The sequence below is a fragment of the Barbus barbus genome (assembly GCF_936440315.1).
Source record: "Barbus barbus genome assembly, chromosome: 35".
Taxonomy (NCBI): domain Eukaryota; kingdom Metazoa; phylum Chordata; class Actinopteri; order Cypriniformes; family Cyprinidae; genus Barbus; species Barbus barbus.
In genome coordinates this window covers 5,769,148-5,786,135 of record NC_136763.1, presented here as the reverse complement: position 1 = coordinate 5,786,135, position 16,988 = coordinate 5,769,148, and the positions used below count along the sequence as shown (strand labels likewise).

The 16,988-nt window shown below is 38.1% G+C and overlaps 1 protein-coding gene across 1 annotated transcript in view; it reads right to left on the bottom strand.

The window, feature by feature from the left end:
* LOC306855288 (voltage-dependent calcium channel subunit alpha-2/delta-3-like) overlaps positions 1-16,988 on the bottom strand; it is a 44,343-nt gene that overhangs the window by 9,804 nt on the left and 17,551 nt on the right. The window contains exons 11-21 of the mRNA XM_079393864.1: positions 16,815-16,904; positions 14,843-14,956; positions 12,780-12,858; positions 11,645-11,778; positions 8,392-8,466; positions 4,096-4,176; positions 3,882-3,956; positions 1,296-1,379; positions 1,030-1,101; positions 834-895; positions 665-732 (exon numbers count right to left, since the gene is read on the bottom strand). Coding sequence (XP_079249990.1) covers positions 665-732; positions 834-895; positions 1,030-1,101; positions 1,296-1,379; positions 3,882-3,956; positions 4,096-4,176; positions 8,392-8,466; positions 11,645-11,778; positions 12,780-12,858; positions 14,843-14,956; positions 16,815-16,904 — 934 coding nt within the window. The remainder of the gene's footprint in view (positions 1-664; positions 733-833; positions 896-1,029; positions 1,102-1,295; positions 1,380-3,881; positions 3,957-4,095; positions 4,177-8,391; positions 8,467-11,644; positions 11,779-12,779; positions 12,859-14,842; positions 14,957-16,814; positions 16,905-16,988) is intronic.

The following is a 16,988-nucleotide window of genomic DNA, read 5'->3' as shown; positions in this document are numbered from 1 at the left end:
TTAAGGTTAATTAATGTTTTTATATATTTTGTCTAAAAGTCAGTAAACTGCTCCATTTAAAAAAAAAAAATTCTGATGATTTACTAACTATTTATTAAATATGTCAGGCTTTAGAGGGTATTTTGGTTATGAATATATTGGGGGGGGGGGGGGGGGGGGGGTTATTAGAAACTCATGATTCAGCAATATACAGTAAATACTCCTGTACAATCTGAAATGTTCATATCAAAACAAAAATATGTAAAGGGAAAATGAAAAATCCTATTATTTTTATATTTGTGTGTCTTACTTATAAATATTTCAAATTCCCACAAAGGAAACGAAAAATGAATGTATAACAATGATGAAACATAAAAAATAACCTCCAAAACTCCAAAGTACCAGACTTTTCGTAGAGCTTCAAACAAAATATATGTAATCTACAGCCATAAGATTAGAACAGATATTCAAGCATTTGTACAATAAAAATGAACTTGTTTTGGCAAGCCTTGCTAATAAAGTAAAGGTCATTGCACACAGAGTCCGAACTTTTCGGCTGAGACTTTCATCCGTAGAAAATTCGGATCAGGTTCGATTTCCTGCGTAGCAAGCATTTTGATAGCAAACGAATATGAAATGCATACGAAAACTTTGGACTCCGTGTGAAAGGACCTTAAATCCTCACCGGCTTCTAGTGAAACATTTCCCTTGAAGAAGTATTTCCCATGTCCTCGAGAGAGCGCCGCACCAACACTACAAAACATGCAAGAAATATCATTTCAAAAGTCAGCCACATACTTTCAATCAACGTTCGTTCAAATGTAAAATATGTACATATACAAGACATTACCTACCTAAATGGAGTTCCTTTAATATCAGTATAGTAATAATCATTGTGCATCGTCAAGACACGTTTCTGGTGGGGAACAAATTTAAAGATAAAAGCTGTCCAGTGAGGTGTATTTTTGATAGTTTGCTATTATTTTAACAGCTTTATGATACTAATATCCTATATTATTCTAGTTCTTGCATGCAAAGATAAATCATTACCCCTTTGTCCACTGTTCTTTTCACTTCCATGGAGAAAGTGCCAGTTCGTCTGTTCACCATTGCTGTGCGTAACTACAAATAAACACATTTATGAAGCAGCACTTATTCACTTTAATACTGTATCTCAACACTTTATGCAAGTATGTGAACCTAATGCATAACAGGACTGGGAACCTGCAAAGCATTAGCATCTGCATACTTGCATAAAGTATGTTTCGGGTCTAAATGTACAGCAGTAAGTGCACTCATTAAAAACTGGTCCATACAACATCCTCTGTGTCCTCCCATTCCACCTCGGACAGGTCCACACTACTGTAACTGGGTTTCTTCCTCTTCTGACCCTCCTGGTACTGCAGGAAGAGACATAAAGAGGACAGGAAGTGCTTTAGAGGACGGCAGTGCAGTTACATTTAGGGACTGGGATCATACGGGTAACACAATGGAGACAGAAACATACAGTACATGGTGAGAGAGGCCATTAGTCTGGCATTTTTCACTCCTGCTCCTTGGGTTTCCAACTAGCACTGCACATTTACGGTGTCTAATCAGATGAAGCGTGTTAAAGGTGCTGTAAACAATTTGCTCAGTTTCACCGTTTTGCTAACTTTCTCCAAAACGATCAAAGCAATCCCAAACGTAGAGTATGATTGACAGGCACAAAGCAATTCTGATTGACTGGTTTTCTGATTGGCTTTAAGGCGTGGACTATTTCTCTGACTCTTATTTACTGTTTACAGGATCTAGTGTTGTCACTGAGACAGGTTTGATTTCTGAGGACAGCTATTTTACTGGTATCTGTCAGTAGTTGGGACATTTTATGTGTTGAATTCCAAAAAGTTGCTTACAGCACCTTTACATAAGAGAAACATCCAATATGTGCAGCTCTGAGGGACTACAGGAGCAGGATCGACAAACTGTGGAAATGAGTTTTGTTTACACACTATCAGAGTAGCCAGTATTTGGCTTATGGGGATCTGTGTCAGAATAATCTGTTTAATCTGTTTTGCTCAGATTGGCTTTGGAAATTCAGTCAGTCAGTGGCTCTGTCCCAATCCCTAATGAGTTGTCTTGCCGTCTGCTATCTACACAGGCAGCATTCTAAACTAAATTTAACCTCATAAGTTACTGAATTCAAACACTTCAATTCAGAATTCAAACACTATGCAGAAAGCAACCCAACATTAACAGTTACTCCCATGTGCCATGTAAATAGTGTTCTTCATATGGAGCACTGAAAGCCACTGAAAAGCAACTCATTTTATCTCTATTACTTGCAAAGGCAATATTTCTATTTTTTTTTTTTTTAAGTTTTTCAACTATTATTTTATTTTATTTTTTTATATTTTTATTTTATTTCATTTTAATATTTAGTTTTATTTTATTCAATGGGAATGGTGCATTGTTATGAAAAATGTGTGGGTTTGCGACCATATATATAAATATAATATATATATAAAAATAAATATGAATACATGTAGGTATATTTTAGTTTTTGTTTTAATTTTAATAAATAATGAATACATTTTAAGACAAGCAGGAACAGAAATCCAAACAGCTTGACTTTAACATGTTGCTAAGCTAATGATTCAAATCTATAACAAACTGCCAGTGTTATTTTAGTATTAATTATAGAAATGATAAATATTTAGCTTTAGATAGCTCTTATTCTTATATTTTCAGTTTAGGTTATACTAATTTTATTATGTGCTTTGTCATTTTTATTAGGGTTTTTTTTGTTGCATATTTAAAATATTTATTTTTTTATTATTATTTTATTTCAATTACTTGCCAAGGCAACATTCCTAATTTTCTTTTTCTTTTTTTACCTAATATTTTTATTTTCTTTTTTTATTATTCATTTTAGTTTAGTTTAGTTTAATGAATAAAAAATATTTAAAATATTATAATAATTTTCGTTAACAATAAGAACATAAATATTAGTTACATTTCATTTTCATTTTTAATTAGATTTACCTATTTTTTCTAATTTTATATACTTTTCAGTGAATAAAATATACTTTATACATTCATGTAAAATTGCAATGCATTCTGGGATATCCATGAAGGATACATACCACATATAATGTCCAATGCTGTTAAAATCCAGCATAATGCTGCTTACTGTTTGAAACAGCTTTCACATTTAGAGTTTTTGACTATAATGCCTAGAAAATTTGACTAGATGTTCAGTTTGGAACAGAGCCTAAAATATCTCTAAAGTTGAATAAGAATGTTATTTTGTGTCACACTTGAATCCAGTCCAGTTCAATGCTACTTACACTAATAATACACATTTTAGCATATCCTACATTCATGACATTGTCCCTGTTGAGCAACACAGAGTCAGTGCGGTCTGTAAATACACACTCTTACACACTCAGAAGCCTTGACTGATGCACACCACCGCTACGCAAACACAAACGAATACACAGCAGCACTGGAGCCACATTACAACGAGAACACCAACACGTTCACAACACACAGAGACGCACGCGCGCACACACACACACGCAGTCACGCGTGCTGACTGAGAGCAGGGTGAGGGGTGTCCCTGTGAAGGGTGAGTTACCTCAGTGCTCTGATCAGCCCTGGCAGGCACATGAATGGGCTTTTATTCCTGCATGCAATATATCAGAGGAAAAGGGTTGGGATTACAAAAACTACATCTCCCATGATGCACTTCAGCGTCCCACCAGCGCTCTCACAAGCACACACTGCATGTATGGGTAGATTTTACCTGAGTCAGCTTGTTGGGGTGTGGATGTAGTTGATTGTATCATATTTTAGGTGGTGTTTGAAATCATAATCCTAATATAAAGCTAGAAATGGGCCCAAAAGATATCAGTCCTTACCAGGGGCCTCAGGTCGGGATGTGTCAGGATATATCCGTTATTGGTAATGGCAAACGCATATCCATGTATTCCTAGCTGGAGAAAAGAAGATAAGATTTTAAAAATGATAGCATTAATACACCCCTGCATGCTTAAAGATACAGAGAGTGTAACATTGAACAGATTAAAATTGATTTTGGAATCCTGGCTATATTTATTGGTGGCAACAGCCTACCTTGTGTTTCGGGATGGTTTTCATTAACTCCTGAATGGGGATGTCAGTGCCTGCGACGCCTAGCAGGATGCCTTGGTTTTTCTGTGGAGGGACACATGCTGTGAAATCACTTTATTTTCACACATATGCGTATTCGTATATAAAGTGTGCACATTCATTTTTGGATAGACACTGGTACAAATAACAAACTGACAGGTTTGAAAATAGATGGGGAGATTAACAAGTCATTTGAAGTTTTTATATGGTGGATATTAACTATCATTGAAACTCATTGAGAATTAAATATAAGTGAAACACTGTCAGTATTATAGTGTACTATTAACGAGAGTGTTCTGATGAGTTTGATTAAGAAATCAAACAGAATTTAATGAAGAAAAAAAAAGATTTTTAAAAACTATTCAATGCAATTATAAAAGGTTGATGCTTCAAAACCACAAAACTCCTCTAAAAGTGGTACTTTAAAATTCATATGATAGATATGTGTGAGAAAGAGACCTATAAAAATCTTTATATCAACTCTAGCCTTTAATGAAAGAAGTACAGATTTATGAATGAACCATTCTTTTGAGTCAAATCTTTTACGTGAATCAGTTGATTCAGTTCACAGAACAGGTCTAAAATATACATTTTAGAATATACATGAATACCAGGATTAATTATTAGTAATAATAATATCAAATCTAATAATAATAATAATAATAACATTGTTATTATAGTTCCATATGGAAACTTTTTAGAATATATGTTTTACAATATACATTAACATTGACTGTTATGTTTAATTAAATTAAATTTTAATATTAACATTAAAATTATATTAATATTGTTATTAATAATATTATTTTTTTTAGAGTTCCATATGGAAACTATAACTATTCATATGTAATATATAATATTAATATACATTAATATTGACATTTAATTATTAATTAATTTCACTATTAATATAGTTCCTCTTCAGGAACTCGAGCTGCATCAGGAGACGCTTTGGGGAACGCCTACAGCATAACCGGAAGTTAAGACTGAACCCCAAGAAAAGTGTGCTTTCTCCATTACAGAGTACCACTTATCTGGGGGTGGTGGGGATTTGACCACGGTGCAGGCACGTATGTCTCCTGCTCGGATCGAGTCAATCCTCACGAAAGTCAGGAGGGTGAAAGAAGGCCAGTCACTCACTGTCAAGCAGTTTCAGATACTGCTGGGTCTGGTGGCAGCTGCGTCCAACGTGATACCTATTGGCCTGCTGTACATGAGACCCCTACAGTGGTGGCTCAAGACCAAGGGGTTCTCCCCGAGGGGAAACCCGCTTCGCATGATCAAGGTCACGCGGCGATGCCTACGTGCCTTAGACATGTGGAGACAACCTTGGCTCTTGTCCCAGGGCCCGGTGTTGGGAGCTCCGTGTTGCCGCATACGCTAGCGACGGACGCAGCCTTCACCGGTTGGGGAGCGGTCATGAGGGGCCACCCTGCCCACGGTCTGTGGAGGGGTCATCATCTCACTTGGCACATGCTCAGGCTCGAGATGCTGGCCATGTTTCAGGCTCTGAAATACTTTCTCCCAGACCTAAGAGGTTGCCATGTGTTAGTTCGCACCGACGACACATCGGTGGTCTCTTATATCAACCACCAAGGAGGTCTGCGGTTTGCGCCCCCTGTACAGGCTGGCGCACCAGATCCTTGTGTGGGCTATGAGGCTGAGCTCTCTTGGTTGGTCGAGCTGGCACTGCTCCCCTCAACTTTGAGGGTCACCTTTGAGCTCCCTTCTGAGCATCTGAGTTCCCTCTCATGCTGAGAGTTAAGTGCTCCGCTCACCAGAGCTCTGCCTTGGTAGAGCTAGCATTGCTCCCCTCACTATAGGGGGTCACCTATGAGCATGCTGCTCCCTCCCGGCTCTCCTGTTGGTCAAGCTGGCATTGTTCCCCTCAACTTAGAGGGTCACCTTGAGCATACCGCTCCCTTCTGAGCGTCTGAGTTAGCATCTCAATGTGGGATCAGACACCCTGTCGAGGCAGGGGCTGTTATTCGGGGAATGGATGCTTCACACCGAGGTGGTGAAGCAGATCTGGAGAATGTTTGGCCAGGCTCAAGTGGATCTCTTCGCTACTCAGACAGCGCAATGTCCCCTCTGGTACTCTCTACGTCATCCAGCTCCGAGGGGCTGGATGCCATGGTACAGAGGTGGCCGAGGCTTCGTCTGTACGCCTTTCCCCCGATTGCTCTGCTCCCCGGAGTTCTGGAGAGAGTGCGCCGGGACGGACTCCGGCTGCTATTAGTAGCCCCGTTCTGGCCGGGCCGAGTATGGTTCTCGGACCTGATTTCCCTCCTCGACGGCTCTCCATGGGAGATTCCAGTCAGGAGGGATCTCCTCTCACAGGCAGGAGGCACCTTGTGCATCCCCGCCCCGGAGTTGTGGAAGCTGTGGGTGTGGCCCCTGAGGGGACATGGCTCGTAGCTTCCGATCCCTCAACCGAGGTTGTTGAGACCATTCTCCAATCCAGAGCTCCCTCTATGAGGAGACTGTACGCCCTGAAGTGGAGACTCTTCACTTCATGGTGCGGAGATCGCCAGCTCGACCCAGTTAACTGCCCGGTTGGTACAGTGCTGGAGTTCCTGCAGGCTCGACTCTCCGCAGGGTTAGCCCACTCCACCTTGAAGGTTTTTGTGGCGGCAATTTCGGCCTACCACACCCTTCTTGGTGGACAGTCAGTGGGCAGACACTCGCTAGTTATACGTTTCCTCCGTGGTGCACTGAGGCTAAGGCCTCCAGTACGGTCCCGGGCCCCCCCTTGGGACTTGGCTGTGGTATTGATGCTCTCTGTAGGCCTCCATTCGAGCCTATTGAGGAGATCTCAGATCGCCCTGAAGACCGTGTTTCTTCTGGCGATTTCATCTCTGAAGAGAGTTGGGGATTTGCGGCCCTGTCAGTGGCCCCTTCTCACTTGGACTTTGCGAAGTTCCTTCGGTCATGCCACAGCCTGTCGTACTGCAGGCCTTTAGTCCTCCTCCCTTTCGGGAGCCTGACCAGCAAGTGTCCAGTGTGAGCACTGGACGCATACGTCCACAGAGCTGCCATGTGGAGAAGGGCGGACCAGTTGCTTGTCTGCTACGGTCCCCCGAAGAGAGGTCTTCCTGCTTCCAAGCAGACCCTCAGTCGGTGGATTGTGGATGCCATTCAGATGGGCTATGAGTCTTCTGACCTCCCCTCGCCGATGGGAGTCAGAGCTCATTCCACGAGGAGTGTGGCGGCCTCCAGGCCTTTCTCGCAGGTGTCCCTATCCAGGACATCTGCAACGCTGCGGGATGGTGTACGCCCCTGACCTTTGTCAGGTTTTATGGCCTAGACATGCGAGCCACTCCAGGTTTTTCCGTTCTCTTGCCCTAGCTGTGCTCCATATGGATACACACAGGGCAGGGACTTGGAAGTCTGGTGCCGTGGGTATCTCGTTCCCCAAAGCGTCTCCTGACACAGCTCGAGTTCCTGAAGAGGAACGTCTTAGGTTACGTATATGTAACCCCAGTTCCTCGAAGGAACGAGACGCTGCGTCGCGAGGCCACACTTCCGGCATTGCTTCATTCTAGAAGCTGACGCCGGTTTCACTGCACGTGCTTTTATACCAGCTGGTCATTACGTCACCTCGTCCGTGACGTCCCTCCCATCCATTGGACCGATTTCATTGGTATTCAGAGCCAGTTACGCTGTAGGAGTTCCCCAAAGCGTCTCCTGACGCAGCGTCTCGTTCCTTCGAGGAACTGGGGTTACACACGTAACCTAAGACGTTTTTATAGTTCCATATTGTAGAATATAAATTTTAGAATATACAGTAATATTGATAGTCATATTTACTTAATATTAATTATTAATACTATCAACATCAAAATTTAAATGTGTATTAATTTTTATATTAATAATATGAATATTGTTATTATAGTTTTATATGAAAACTCTGTAAAATATATCATTACAGTTGTTATTATAGTTCCACATGGAAACTTAGTAGAATACACATTTTAGAATCAACATTAATATTGATAGTCATATTTAATTAAGATGAAATATTAATAATATCAAAATGTAAAAAATTAAACTAGTATTAATATAGATATTAATAATATGAATATGAGGAAACCTACATATACGTACGTATATGTATACATACCGAAACCTAAATATACACGTTTTCGAATATACTTTAATACTAATACTGTATGTATCTATACAAAAATATGTTGTTTTTTCTGTGTTTAGTTCTGACACACACACTCACACACACACAAACAAACAAACACTCCTCACCGTTTCATTCTTGGTGCTAAACACAGGCATGGCGACTGTGGTTATCGGGTTTGGGCCTTTATTCTCTCTAAGCTGCTGACAGATCAACAGAAGACTTTCAGATTTACATTTACATGAACATCTGAGAAAACACACACAATAAAGACTTTGGATGGACATTAATCGCCAGGGCCGGTTCATACGCTCACACTGTGTTGTCCTACCGGCCTTCAGATCAAGGAAGTTGCTGCGACATGAAATATTCAAACCAACGTTTTGAATAATGGCCGTGCGAGGTGTAGACAAGTGAAGGGTGATCTGGTGAAGATGGTTCATCTCTGTAGCTGAACTGTAAGCTCAGCTGCGGGCACGATGAGGGCTAACATGATTTAACGCATGAGCACGCTGAAACTAGGTCTGTTATTCCCTCACCTCACCCTTATGTGTGTGTGTCCATTATGCATGTTTTACAGTGGCCCTTGAGAGGATTCCTGAATGTGGTTGTTTGTGTTTGTAAAAGAGGAAAACAGAAAGAAAACAAAAATAAATGTTGTAAATCTATTTTTAGGGGAACAATAAAATACAATGAAAAATCAAATATAATTAAAATATTATAAAAGTGGTCCACATGGCTTGTGTACTATATTAAGTCTGAAAAGACTGAAATGTGTGTGTGTGTGTTTATGTGTGTTTGTGAATCAGAAAATGAATGCTGTGAACAGTTTGGTGAACTATCCCTTTAAATTGTGTTTTCAGTGTGTAGCAATAAGCATCATTGGCGGTGTTCCACTGCCAGATTGGCAGGTTTGTATCTAAACCAACTGCAAAAATCTCCTCCAGTCCCACTGAAGATGGATTTAAAGTCTCTCTTATTCTGTCTCACATTTGAGAGCTAAAAAAAAAAAAAAAAAAAAAAAAAAACTCAACCTCAGTTTGAGTTTGGTCCAACATTTGTTCAGTCTGGTTGGCTTCGTGCAGAACACTAGAGGTGTACCTGCAGGAGCCAAATTGAAATCTGTGAATTAACCTTGTGCTTCCCCGTTCCTCTCCTTCCCCCCTCTTCCCTTCTCTCTTTCTCCCAGTCGCTGCCTCTCTCACCCCCTCTGCTCCGATGTCATTTTTATTACAGCTTTAGGAGATAAAAGCCAATGATCCACAAAATGATGAATGGGGTGTCTCAGTGGCCAAGATACAGCAACACACACTCCGGAGAACAATTCCCAACACCCTACGCCTATGCCCATGTCTGTGTGTGTGTGTGTGTGTGTGTGAAAGAGGAGGGTGTCAAAGACATCGGGAGGGTGCGAACACTTGCATTTGTGTGTGTGTTTGTGTGTGTGTGTATGAGTCACTCTTATCAGAAATGGAATGGCACAGCGGTCGGTGTTGCAGTTCTCGACATACCCAGCAGAGTGAAGCCAAACCCTATCTCTGACCACATCTCGCCCTCTCTGGCTTTTATCTATCGCTCTCTCAGCCTGCTTTCTGTGCTTCCCTGTAGCACTTTGCACCACATCCACGTTCAAGAACTAATAAAACGTTTCAGATTCCAGAAACGGAATGCTGAAAGCAAATTACAATGAGGAAATGCTGCAAGACACCAGTGACAGAATGGACACAAACAGGCTCTGTTCCAAAACCTAGTCAGCTGCCTTGCTGACTACAGTCTACATAGGCAGCATTCTAACTAGGTGAACGATTTTGAACATTCTGTGTCGTATGTCATACAAGTAGTGCTAAAAAGCGCAAGTACAAACCTCTAATAAGCATAAATATACAACAGTTATTAGGTAAAATAATCACATTTTAATCACAGAACTATTTGTGTTATATTTTCAGTAGTGAATGAACTATATTCATACAATCTACAATTTATACACTCAGAAGAAAGGTACGCTGAGCTGTCACTGAGTCGGTACCCTTTCAAAACTAATCAAATATAAAATTGTTGTACTAATATTCATTATGATTGATTATGAAAATAGTTTTTTTATGTTTTTGAAATACGTTTCTTATGCTCTTATGCACAGTAAAAACAGTAATACTGTGAAATATTATTACATTATCACGTCACACGATCCTTCAGATTTATTATTATAATGGTTATGTTCGTTTATTAATAATGATAATTATTATTATCAATGTTAAAGAACAGTTTTTAATAGAAATCTTTGATGAATATAAAGTTCACAAGAAAAATATTTTTTATATAATTTTAAAAATTATATTTTTATTTTGTTGCGCAAAAAAAGACAATTAAACAATTAATCACAGATAATAATAATAAATGTTTTTTGAGCAGCAAAGTAGCATATTAAAATTAGAATTTTGCTTTGCATCACAGGAATAAATTAAATTTCAAACCATATTAAAACAGTTGCTTTAAATGGTAATAATATTGACACCTTTAAGGTACTAATATGCACCTTTTAGGGGTAAATAAGGCAAAAAGCTGTACCTTACAAAAGAGTACCACCCCAGTGCACCTTTTGTACCTTTTTTTTTCAGAAAGTCTATTTACAGTCTGTTTTTCCCTCTTTAAACTTGTTGCAGTGCATTCTGGGATTGCCTGGTTCACTACGTGCTGCCATCAAAATTTTGCTGTTATTAGCTATCGTAGGAGGAACAGCCTTCATGTTGTGCGCGCCCTTAAAATGCTGCCTCCGTAGGCAGCTCGCTAGATTTGGGAACAGAGCCACAGAGACCGGTTACGACTGTTACCTTGTGCGCCTGTGCGAGCTATAGGGACACAGGGAGAAAAATAATACGTGTCATTGACATGTGCTCACGACTACACACATACAAGAGACACACGGCACGGTGTGACCTGATCTGCTTCTCGTAGTGCTCACTGAATGGAAGAGTGTCTTGATGAGACCTTCAGGGAGTTACTAATGAAGACTGAGTTGCATTTTATGAAGGTGAATGATTGTAGAAAACACATAGACTTTGTAGAGAAAATACTTTGGATGTTTTAGACAAACCCTTTACAAAAATGTACCATAATGGCATTGATTTCTGCTAAAATACCATAGTTACTACAGTTGTTGTTGGTACTGTAAATAAGTAATAAAATAATAATGCAATGTAAGAAGTTTCTTTTCTGTAATTTTTTTTACTTATTTTTGATAATAGTGGTGATTTATAACTAAAAGTGTGCTATCTTATTTTAGTAACAATTGTATTTTTGCAGAAATTATGGTTCACATTGTACGTTTCTGTAAGGGATACGGATGCTATACACACACAACACAGCGTGATTATTTATACTTACTGCGCTGTCCACATAGGCTTCGGTCCACACTGTGTCGTGTTCATGGTCGATAACTTTAGGTCTGCTCATCACATGCAAATACCGCATCACGTTCTCCTGAACGTCAGCCAGCGTGGAGATCTGACTAAAGTAACCTGCACAACACAGCAACATTGCAGATTAACCTAAATATATATATATTGTGCGAAATGCATGTATACATTTTTTAAACAATTTCTATGAACCCTGCAATTCCTTCTTAAATGTATTTATAATACTTTAAAATACATATTATGACCCTATCATTATAATATATAAGACGTTTACATTGTTACAATAATTATTTCTATTTCACACAAAGGCTGCTCTTTTGAAGAATCCAGAAAATTCCACCAGAATATTAAGCAACACAACTGTTTTCAGCAAATTTACAAATCAGCATAATAGAAGGATTTCTGTATAGGACCATGTGATAAAACAGTAAAAATTACATTTTAAAATATATTTAAATAGAAAAGTTATTTTAAATTGTACTAATATTTCACAATATTATAGTTTTTACAGCTTACTGTACAAATAAAAGCAGCTTTGGTGAGGTTTATGTTCAAAAACATCTAAAAATGTTATCGACCCCAAATTTTTGAACGGTGTGTATACTAAATGATTACAATATACTGGCTGATTATCAGATGTATTTTCCATCCATTTGGCAGTGTTGAAAACGTGCATGTGCTACTGCAGAGGCTCCAGGTGCAGAGCTAGAAACTCTCAGCATGGTGTGTGTGTGTGTGTGCCTGCGTTCCTCATCCCGCAGCCAGTCATCCGTGGCGTGGGCACATGGGAGTGATCAACGCTGTGCAGCCACAGGAGCCAAGCTGACAGAAAGAGTGATTTAGGCTCAGTTGACCCTTGACCTCTGCATGTCAGCTCTGCGAGTTGAGCCAGTTTCCGTCACACTCCCATCAAGCACTCAACACCCACGTGATTTCCTCCAGCCTTCACACCAATAAACCCACAATGCTGGGTTTAGTTTCCGTGACCAGCAAAACCCAGCCAGGATAATTAATTAACTAATTAGCAAAAATGAAAATGGAATGTAAATCAAATTCAGCTCGTCATTTGGAAGATCACCCACCAAAAAAAAAAAAACACAAACCTTTATTTGCACACGCCATCCATTTTAGGTTATCAGCAAACGCAGATTCACGGCCAATCAGGTACGGGAATATACGAACCTATGGAGAGAAAAAAAAGAGTATCTTTTAACTCCTACAATGTAAACTATTAGCTTCAACAAAGTAGCTATTAGCTTGGCATGCTACGGTTAAAACATAAGTTGAATTCGTACACACAAATATTAATGCAATAATGTTGGTCTGTTACTTTTCATCTCTCTGTTTCTCTTTGTTTCTCCATGCTGAAAACACACATGCAGCATATCTCTGAATTTAATCCAAAGAATCGGCTTGTATCCCACAATGCAATTTCCCAACGTCAGGGTAAATCTTGATTACTTGATTACTCATTGGAAAACAACTGCCTTGGCGCATTTACTTAATTACACAACTGCTGTAACAAACCAACTAGGAAAATTGTTCACCATATGTTTTAAGATTCAGTTTTAGAGACCAGAGACTTCTTTTCTTTTCTTTTCTTTTCTTTTCTTTTCTTTTCTTTTCTTTTCTTTTCTTTTCTTTTCTTTTTTCTTTTATTTTCTTTTCTTTAAAAATCAGTTTAGACCATTTAAAAATACAGGGCCATAAATCCAGTGTAGTTTTAGTATTATTTATATACTATTAAAGTTTTATTGATATTTTTGATTAGCTTTTTTTTTGTTTCAGTTTTAGTAATTGTCTTATGTGCTTTTGTCATTTTATTAGTTGTTATATTTCTGAATGCTTTAATTTATTTTTAGTTTAATTTGTTTTAGTAATTTTAGCACTTAACCTTCTTTCAGTTTTTTTATTAAGTTTTTCATCTAATATTTATATTTAATTTTAGTTGCGCTTTATTTAAATTAGTAAAAATTATTTTAATAGTTTTAGTTTACAGTAACAACCCTGCTTACAACATGTATTACATGTATTATGTATTATCTAGTGAGAAATGCACCTAAACAATGTAAAAATTAATTTTGTAGTTTCTTTGTCAAGTTAAAAACTCTAATAAATGCATGTCAAGATGCTCTTACTGATGCTCTCAGTGGGGAAGAAAAAACAGCTAAATTCAACAACCAAATATCTGAGATAGAGAACAAAAAATATTTTTATTTAATAGAAGCTTAATAGATCTTGTCCAAAATGTACATCCTTGAGTGTTAATACATTTTATTTATTAATTTTTTGTACATGAAGTTGGTCTTAAGATACGGCTGTGCAAACGCAACCATTCCTCTCAATGTTTCTTCTCTGTGCACTCTTTTTTTGTCTCTCTCCCTTCCTCTTTTTCATTCTCCATCCATCCATTTCTCAGTACATTGCTCCTGTCTCCCATGTATAAATGGTTTTTGATTTCAACCAATACTGAGCGGTTACACCGCAGTGGGCCAGCGACACTTCACACACACACACACACACACACACACACACACACACACACACACACACTCCTTCTGCAGGCTGTAAAAACGCATTTCTCCCCCCGCCGATTAGGACATGAGATGCAGACTTACACATGCGACAAATACAGGCCAGAAATATTCCCTTAACATGTTCACCTGAATGCCAAATGCTTTATGAACACGTCTGGTTGCGCAAACTGCACCGTAGTCGGCAAACACTGGTTCACAGGGTCAATCGGGTGACTGATTCAGCACCGCCAAGGGCAGATACATGAGCAAACCCTCCAAATCAGTTTATTCAACACTTTCCCCCATGTTTGAAGAGTGTGCCAAATAAGCTGGTGCTGTCAGCAATTCAATATATATTAACACACTTTTTCAGACAACCACCGCAGGAGCCAAACACAATTCTTCAAAATGTCAAAATGCTCTCAAAGGGGAATTTTACACTTGTGCTGAGGTGAAAAAAGAAATCATAACTAAATCCATAAAGTAAGAGAAAACGCTGCACTTAGGCAGGAAACGAACCAATATACTTTAAAGAAATAATGCTGCAGTTTATAATGTATCTCAAGTAAGATTTAATGATACATATTTTAAACTGAAAATGTGATTGTTATGTGCAGAAAACCTCCTTTTGATCATTTTCTTATTCTTACCTTGCGCTCAGGCCAGTTATATTTGGCAAAAACATCATCGTACATTTGAGTAGCTCCATCTGTTATCAGCATGATCGCCTGACTACATGAACTTCCTCGGCCGGTCTGATTAATCTGCACAGTGAGAGGGAGCGATAAGGAGAAATGAGAGAGAGAGAGACTTTTCATTATGAGAATGAGAATTCAGCTCGACAGATTAAACTAAAACTATCAGCCTTAGAGAGATTCACTAACACATAAAGCTAAAACTTAACAGAATCAAACAGGAAATTGCCTTCGAAATGGTTTCTGCATCTACATTACCAGTCTAAAAAGAGCTATATCCGATACTGTGTTTATGCTGCATTATACATCCTGGATGCTGATTGGTCAATATCAAGAGTGACTAGCTAAAGTACTGTAGCAATGCCCCTAAAGTAATTTCTATACTTTTTTTTCCAGTATCAGTAGCTTAACTTTGGACACAGAATAGCACAACCTTTTAATATGTTATTGTTTAGTAATGTTATGATTACGTTGGTTACATACAGTATGTGTGTGATTACTGTACAGGCGACAATGCATCACCATTATTTGCAAAGTATTGCATGTTTTGATCAAATCTTTGCAATATGCAGACAACAGAAAAGATCATGTATAAACAAAAAGATAATATAAGGTTATAATTGCAGTCAGGTTCAAAAGTCATCTAGTAGAAATTTGTAATGAAAAGAAAAAAAAACATAATAATAATAATAAACTTTACAATATAATATAAAAGTGAATTAAAAAATTTTTTTAAAGGTAAGTTGATAATATTTTTACATATATTTTTGTTTTGTTAATATGTTCTTGAAAGAAGGCTCTTGTGGACACCAATGCATTTATTTAATCAAAAATACTGCAAAAATATTGTGAAATATATATATATTTATATAATAATTATAATATAATATAAATATATTATATATTTTTAAATGTAGTTTATTTCTTTGATGGCAAAACTGAATTTTCAGCATGATTACTCCAGTCTTCAGAAATCCTTCTAATAAAGTATTGATGATCTGGTATTTAAAATCATTTCTTATTGTTATCAATGTTGAAATATATTAAATTTTTTGGTGGAAAATGTGATACTTTTTTAGGATTCTTTGATGCATATAGAGTTCAAAAGTAAAGCATTTATTTGAAATAGAAATCCTTTGTATTATTATAAATGTTGTTACTGTCATTAAACGAGTCCTTGCTGGATAATAATAAAAAAAATAAAAAAAAAATAAAATTACACCCGTTTGAAGGTAGTGTATAATATATTAAGTTATGCTGACATGAACAAAACCATTTATGTTCCAAATCATGTTTTCCAGCATTATTTGAGTTTATGATATAGTATTTAGAAGGATACATTTTGCTGCTATAATAACCTGCATTATTGGTGATAATCAGGCTTTGGCTTCTCTACTATTGTCTTTTCCACCAAACAAACTTTACTGTGGTGCAGTGCATGATGTCATTCGAAAAGTCAAAGACTGCTTCGTTTTCTTCGTTCCTTTTTTATACTTTCAACCAATCAGACACAAACACAGTATGCGGTCCTTTAAAGGGGCCGGACTCAGGCTTTTACGATTACCATATTAATGGGCTGGCTCTAATGAATGTGATAAATACAGATATAACCCTATCCTCCTTTCTGTCTCTGCGTTTCTCCCCTCCTCTCTCTTTCCGCGAGACTACTGGTCTGAGAAAAGAGAGATAAAGGGCGCAACCGGACCGACTTTGAGCACTATCTCGTCTGCAATTGCTTTCTCTGTCATCAGCGTATTAATCAGTGCTACCAATTACCACAATTAATCACAGGGAGAGACAGAGGTGTCTCGAGGAGGGGCTGGAACAGCAAGACAACACACACACACACACTTGTGCAGGAGCAGAACGGAGAGCTGTCATGATACCGGACCTCTGTAATCTCACGCTTTTGGTAATCTTCACCCACCTCATTTAAGATAGTGAAAGCCTCAGATAGTGCATTGCCCAGGAGTCCGATTCCTTTGGCGAATAACTTGTCCAGATGCTCTTTAAAGTGCTGATGAATAAGAACAAGTGGAATGGCTTTCAGATATGTTTTAAGAGTCCTAATTTCACTGAAAATTAGGTAATTATAGCCAGA